The 7,581-nt window shown below is 48.0% G+C and overlaps 1 protein-coding gene across 1 annotated transcript; it reads left to right on the top strand.

Annotated features, from left to right (window-relative positions):
* The first annotated feature begins 190 nt into the window (after window positions 1-190).
* On the top strand, window positions 191-6,439 carry CCIN (calicin). Its single transcript, XM_003407866.4, has one exon. The coding sequence runs from the start codon at window positions 3,000-3,002 to the stop codon at window positions 4,764-4,766; it is 1,767 nt and encodes a 588-aa protein (XP_003407914.1). The 5' UTR covers window positions 191-2,999; the 3' UTR covers window positions 4,767-6,439.
* The last annotated feature ends 1,142 nt before the right edge of the window (window positions 6,440-7,581 follow it).

Below are 7,581 nucleotides of genomic sequence, written 5' to 3'. Positions count from 1 at the left end.
ACAGAGGAAAGTTAAGAAGCAGCAGGGCCTGACCCACCCACCCACCCCTGCTCCTGGAGCTGAGGGCTGTCTCCCTCTTAAAAGGATGCCAATGGGAGTGAGAAGGGGTCTCTGTCATCAGTACCAAGAAGCCCTATTTGCCCCTGTTGCTGCTGCTTCCCACAAGATCAGGGCTGGAGGAGCATTTCAAACCAAACCAGTTGCTGTCGAATTGGTTCTAACTCATAGAGACCCTACAGTAAAACTGCCCCATAGGGTTTCCAAGGAGCGGCTGGTGGTTTTGAACTGCTGACCTTTTGATTAGCAGCTGTAGCTCTTAACCACTGTGCCACCAGGGCTCCGGTAAACCAAAAAACTAAACGCACTGCCACTGAGTCAATCCCGACTCATAGCGACCCTACAGAACAGAGTAGAAATGCACCATAGGGTTTCCAAGGAGCACCTCTTGGATTTGAACCACCAACCCTTTGGGTAGCAGCCGTACCCCTTAACCACTATGCCACTAAGGTTTCCAGGGCCCTGGTAGAGCTCAGCTATTCTCACAGGGAGATGACAGACAGAGTGGAACTTACCTAAGCCACACAGCTAGTCAGTGACAGAGGGGTTACTGAAATCTAAGCCTTCTTCCAACGGAGAGAACAAGTTCTTAGACTCATGCAGATATAGATACCAAAAGGGACTGAGGCTCTCTATGGCACGCAGGCATCAAGGTGAACCAATTCAGTAAGAAAATAATTAATAATTTTCAAAGTACCAAATCCCAAAATAAAGGAAAAGCTATGCCTGGATAGAGTGAACGGATGAGGGAAGGAGAAATTAAGAGAAGAAGAATATGACTAAGGTGGGAGGGAAAGAGCTGGAGAGGCTCCAGTGACAATGTGCGCTTTTCTGGGAGGAACGCTAAGGTCGGCGATCTGGAGTGGGGCTTGGGGCCCAGATTGGTGGAGATCCGGGGTGTGGCCTGACCCCAGGTCCTCCCTGTCCCATCCGGCCAATGCCAGTGCCCAAAGGGCCTCAATGTCCTGAGACCCTTTCTGGGAGCCCCTAAGGCTGGCACCGGGTGGGTCCTCTGGGCTTTCTGCTCTTTCCCAGGAGGCCAGCCCCAGTCCCCTGCCCCTCCATGCGGGGCTCCAGCTGTCCCCGTCCCTCTCCCGGCACAAGCAGCAGCTTCACAGACGCGCCACTAGAGCTCCGGAGCAGGCCAGGAGGTGGGTGTGCCTGCGTGAATCAGAGCTGGCCGAGTCTGCGAACACACCACCCACTCAGCCCCGAGGGGTCGGGGCCCTCCCGAACTGACGGACCGAGTCTGAGACGGCTCCTCTCTGGACAGCGAGGAGGAAATCCTAGCTCAATCGCCTTTTCGCAGTGTGAACCCTGGCGGGCGCGCACCGCCCTCCCGGGCTCAGTATCCCCACCCATCAAGTGGAGAGAGGGAGCTTATGAGGATCTTAGTGAGCCCGCCTTTTCCAGCCCGTGAGACCCTGATCCTGACATGGGAATCGCCACCGCCCACCCTACTCAGTGGGCCTGCAGCCCGTGGAACAGTGAGGAGCTAGAAAGCGCCGCTGCACTTTTTCGTCTTGAAGCCGAGCTGGGGCCGTGCCGAGTGAGGGAGCGACGGAGCGCTTCTTCCGTTGAGCACCCAGCCCATCTATGCTTCCTCCTAGGCTGGGGCAGAGCCACCAGCCCCATCCTGCGGCCGGAGAAGGCTCAGGGAGCCCGCCAGAGTGGATTTCACAGACTCGCCAACAAACGACGAAACATGAACGACGACGACAAATATTTATGAAGGGAGCAACCAAGAACGCCAGCGCTGGAAAAACGAATTATTAGTAAAACAATGGCAGCCGCTGACGTTTTCTGAACGTTTAATGGAGCCAAGCGCTGTGCTTATCACTTTGTAGCCATTTCCTCATTTAAACTCTTGAAAAATAAAAAAAACTGTCTGGAAAGAATGAAAGGATGAGGGAAGGAGATGATGAGAAGGTGATGGGGGGAGGGGAGGAACCTGAAGCAGGTGCTATTATTATTCCCATCTCACAGATGGAGAAACTGAGGCTTAGAGTTTGAGTAGCTTGTCCACGTCCACTTTTGATGGAAAGAGCTTGCTAACCCTAGCCCCCAACATTTTACAACTAGAGACTTGGAAACGTGGAGAAAATGGCCCAGGTTCCAATGAACCTGGCAGTCAGAGCTTTAGAGGCCCTCCCAGCCTCAGCACATAGCTAACTCCTGCATCCCTGCTCCAGGAAGTGGCCGTCACCTCTCCCTTTATTTTAAAGAATGAGATATGATGCCCATGGTCACAAAAGTCAGAAGCCAAAGACCACAGCTTTTCTTCTCTGATGCTCAGGACACTTGATGGAAAAGGGTACTTCCAGGTCTCAGGACTAGAGTACGGAAAGTTGAGTAGTTAGCTTCCTATAAGAGTGGGAAGAGTACTAAGTTACAGAAGGCTTGGGTTCCAGCCCCTGCTTTACTTCCAACTGGCTGTGTGATCTTGGGCAAGTTCCTTCTCTTCTCTGGGCCTCAGTTTTCCTCCTGTAAAATGGGAGACTTTTTCTAGATAATCTGAAAACCTTTTCACTTGCCCTACCTATCCTTTACTCCCCCCCTGCCCCGCCACTATCCTTCACTTCACCCAAACTGGCTCTGACATTCCAGAAGCCTTAAACTCAGTTTTGAAAATCCATAGTGGGAGTTGCAGGCATCCCTGAATTTCCCCCGAGCTCTAGGCCCTGGGCTCTAGGTCCTGGTCAGGTATGTATCTAGCTGAGGCTTGTCAGAGGGAAGAAAGGCCCTGGGCCTCTGAGAAAGGCCTCAGTGGGGCCTGCATTGTGATGACCTCATCTACTTTATGACATCATCCTCTTTCTCATCTCCACTCCTCCCTGGTCAACTGCTCTGCAAATAACCATCAATCTGAATCCCAAAGGCCTGAGAAAGTCTGTTCTCCAGTACCTGATGCTGAGCTTCTGCCTCAGCCAGCAAGAAGCACCATGAAGTTAGAATTCACTGAGAAAAACTACAACAGCTTTGTGCTGCAGAACCTGAACAAACAGAGGAAACGCAAGGAGTACTGGGACATGGCCCTGACTGTGGACCACCACGTCTTCTTTGCACATCGCAACGTGCTGGCTGCTGTCTCTCCACTGGTGAAGAGCCTGATCTCCAGTAACGATATGAAGACCACTGATGAGCTGTTTATCACCATTGACCCCAACTACCTGAGCCCAGCCACAGTGGACCAGCTCCTGGACTACTTCTACAGTGGCAAAGTAGTGATCTCAGAGCAGAACGTGGAGGAGCTGCTTCGTGGGGCCCAGTATTTCAACACACCACGCCTTCGCATCCACTGCAATGACTTCCTGATTAAGTCCATCCGCCGTGCGAACTGCTTGCGCTACCTCTTCTTGGCCGAGCTGTTTGAGCTCAAGGAGGTATCAGACTTGGCCTACTCTGGCATTCGCGACAATTTCCACTACTGGGCCAGTCCTGAGGGCTCCGTGCACTTCATGCGTTGCCCACCTGTCATCTTTGGCCGCCTGCTCCGTGATGAAAACCTGCATGTGCTTAATGAAGACCAGGCTCTCAGCTCACTCATTAATTGGGTGTACTTCCGGAAGGATGAGCGGGAGAAGTATTTCAAGAAATTCTTCAATTACATCAATCTCAATGCTGTCTCCAACAAGACATTGATGTTTGCCAGCAACAAGCTGATGGGCTTGGAGAACAGCTCAGCCCATGCAACCCTGATTGAGAGTGTCCTGATGGACCGTAAGCAGGAGCGGCCGTGCAGCCTGCTAAGCTACCAGCGGAAAGGGGCTCTGCTTGATTCGGTGGTCATTCTAGGTGGCCAAAAGGCCCATGGCAAGTTTAACGATGGTGTGTTTGCCTATATCATCCAGGAGAACCTATGGTTGAAGCTGTCAGACATGCCCTATCGGGCAGCTGCCCTCAGTGCCACCTCTGCTGGTCGCTACATCTACATCTCTGGTGGCACTACTGAGCAGATTTCAGGGCTGAAGACAGCTTGGCGGTATGACATGGATGACAACTCCTGGACCAAGCTGCCTGACCTGCCCATTGGGCTTGTCTTCCACACCATGGTGACCTGTGGGGGAACAGTGTACTCAGTGGGTGGGAGTATCGCCCCAAGGAGGTATGTCTCCAACATCTATCGCTACGATGAGCGCAAGGAGGCCTGGTGCCTGGCAGGGAAGATGAGCATCCCTATGGATGGCACAGCCGTGATCACCAAGGGCGACCGGAACCTGTACATTGTCACTGGGCGGTGCTTGGTGAAGGGCTACATCTCACGGGTTGGGGTAGTGGACTGCTTTGATACCAACACTGGGGACGTGGTTCAGTGTATCACCTTCCCCATTGAGTTCAACCACCGGCCTCTGCTCTCTTTCCATCAGGACAACATCCTTTGTGTGCACAGTCACCGGCAGAGCGTGGAAATCAACCTGCAGAAGATAAAGGCCAACAAGACAACCACCACAGTGCCTCTCTTGCCCAACAACTGTCCCTTGGATGTGTCCCATGCTATATGCTCCATTGGAGACAGCAAAGTGTTTGTATGTGGAGGTGTCACCACAGCTAGTGATGTCCAGACAAAGGACTACACCATCAACCCCAACGCCTACTTGCTGGACCAAAAGACAGGCGAGTGGAAGACGCTGGCCCCCCCACCAGAGGCACTTGACTGCCCTGCCTGCTGTATAGCCAAGCTACCTTGCAAGATTCTTCAAAGGATTTAAACAGCTTTTTAAGTGGGAGAATAAGTAAATACATTATTATTCACAATTTAACGAGACAGATAAAGAGGAAGATGGCCTGTTGGTTTCTTCTTAGTGTCCCAGTCTATGTTTGGCCCTGAAGGGCACGTTGAAGATGCTGGGCTAGGGCTGCTCCCAGCGGGTGGAAATTCAGGGCTACTAGAGTCACTAGAAATACCCAAGAAGAGGCTAGGATGCAGTCCTGGGTGGGTGGTATTGAGGTATCTCTGGGGCACTGACCAAAGTGATGTCTGGAAAGCCCCCTATTCTGTACCCCTGTCATCACCTCTCAGGCATCTGCTAGGCTGGCAGGCAAAACATTTGCTTAGAGTTGTGAAGCCTCAGACTCCTCCAACACTCACTTCTCTCTAGTTTTCCCAGGAAGGCAGGGGAGGGCAGACCCAGGTCACGGGCTGAGGAGGGAGAAAGTGGTATGGGCAAGGCTCAGGGATGGGGACAGAGGAAATAGGGGAGATAGGGTTACTTGGAGGTTGTATTTGACCATGTATCTATTGTATGCACATTTCTCATTTGCAGAGAAAACTTAAAATTGTTTTCAGTAGGCAAGGTTCATTGAGAACTTTCTCTAAGAATATGAAGTCTGAGGGATTGGGCATGAAAGACAGATCAATAATGGGGGGTGGGGAAGAAACCTTATCTCCATTTGAGAGAAGCTTGGGGATGAGGCAGCACAAAAAGATGAGTGAGACAGAATGGTGTAATAGTTAGGGGCATAGACTTTGAGGCCAGACGGCCTGGTTTGAATCCTAGTTCTGTCACTTATTGGGTGATCCTGGGAAAGTTACTCAACATTTCCGTGCCTTTAGTTTCTTTATCTGCAAAAAGGGGATAATTACAGCGCCTACTTCATGGGGTGGTTGTGAAGTTTAAATGAGTTAATAATGCAAAATGCCTAGGATAGTTCCTGGCATATATTAAAGTGCTACAGAAGTACTTTTAAAAGAGGAAAACAGGGTAGGACTAAGAACAAATACTTGGGTATTTACAGTAAGGCCCCTTAAAATGCTTTTTGAGATTCCCTGCCTCAAAGCTTCCTTCAATTCTAACTACCTCTGTTTCCCTTTCATTCATTTGTATATTTACATGTAATTCTCAACAACTTAGAAGAAATTGACCAACTCCTTGAAAACCACATATAATCCTCATCAATCCATTCACTCATTCATTCATGAATTTACTTATTCATCTTCTTGTTCATTAATTCTCTCTCTCACCCACACACACATACACACACACCATTCACTGAGGACTTTCTGTGCCAATCTATATCCCAGAAGGGAGTATATACCAGTGCTGTCCAAGAGAAATAGCCAGTCATATATATAATTTATTCTAGTAGCCACATTAAAAAGTAAACAGGTGAAATTAATTTTAACAATATATTTTATTTAACCCAATATACACAAAATATCATTTCAACATGTAGTCAACATAAAAATTATTAATGAGATATTTAACATTCTTTTTTTTCATACTGTCTTCAGAAATTTGGTACGTATCTTACCCTTACAGCACAGCCCAATTTGAACTAGTCCCATATATATAACTATGTGAGGTCAGTGGCAACTGTATTGGACATGCAGCATACTTAGACATCCCCACAGTTCAAATCTGTTCCATCTCCTTCTCTTTCTCACCAGTCCAGCTCAATCTGCTCATTTTGTGTGGACATAATTTTTCTTAAGTTTTTTTTTTTTTTTTTTTTATACACCTAGGAGTGGAATTTCTGGGTCACATGGTAACTCTAAGTTTAACGGTTTGAGGATCTGCCAGGCTACTTTTCAAAGCAGCTGCCTAATTCTACAAACCCACCAGCAATGTGTGAGGGTTCCAATTTCTCCACATCCTCTGAGTCGGATTAGACTTGACAGCAACGGGTTTGTTTTTTTTTCTCCAATACTTGTTATTATCTGTCTTTTTAAAAAGTCATCCTAGTGGGTATGAACTGGGCTGTCATTGTGGTTTTGATTTGCATTTCCTTAGTGGCAACCAGTTTTTGCTTACTAGCCTTGCCTCTTCCATGCACAAGTGTTACCAGAGAAAGCATTACCCTGGAAGGAAGAGGAAGAGTTCCCGGAAGACAGAGATAGCATGGCTCAAAAACACTGACGGCCATAATGCGTTATGTCATTCAGGCCACGGAATCATGGCAAGTCTCCATGATTTATTTCTCTGTTTATCTAATTTATCTAGGAATTAAGAATACTCAAGATTTGTTACAAATATGCTGGAAAATATTTGCTACCAAGCATGTCCTTTCTGCATTTTTCCCATTCTCAGTAATGAAAAAGAGCTCCCGTTATCCTGTGCCTAAAGTCTGCATCTCAGTTGCAAATTTTGCACCATTTAAAGAGTGATGTAGAAAATCTCCCATTTATTTCCAAAACATCAGTGTTGTATCTTTGAACAAAAGATGCTGAGGATTCCATTGTATAGATATACCACAATTTATTCATTCACCTGTTGAAGGATACCTGCGTTGTTACCAGTTTGAGGCACTTAAGAATAGAGTTGTTATACAGAGGGACCAAGGAATGGACTATGTGGCATCTGGACCAGAGGTTTCTTACTAAGGAATGCTGTTCTATTCCCTCAAACTCCATGACTTGTTGCTGTTGGAAGTTCTAGGCTCCAAATCTGTGTTTATGTATAATACTGGCAACAGGACCAGCCCTGTCTAGCAGGGCTACTTATCAATAAAATGAACTGGTTACAGTGACCAAAAAAAAAAAAGGGGGTGTCATAAACACACAGGTTTTGTGTGAACTTAAATTTT

The sequence above is a fragment of the Loxodonta africana genome, chromosome 9 (assembly GCF_030014295.1).
Source record: "Loxodonta africana isolate mLoxAfr1 chromosome 9, mLoxAfr1.hap2, whole genome shotgun sequence".
NCBI classification, from domain to species: Eukaryota; Metazoa; Chordata; class Mammalia; order Proboscidea; family Elephantidae; genus Loxodonta; species Loxodonta africana.
Note: the sequence above shows the minus strand (reverse complement) of the source record. Positions and strands in the feature narration are given on the sequence as shown.

Bases quoted from the DNA above. Each gene is read 5' to 3' on its own strand.
- CCIN (XM_003407866.4), top strand. From the start codon at position 3,000: ATGAAGTTAGAATTCACTGAGAAAAACTACAACAGCTTTGTGCTGCAG.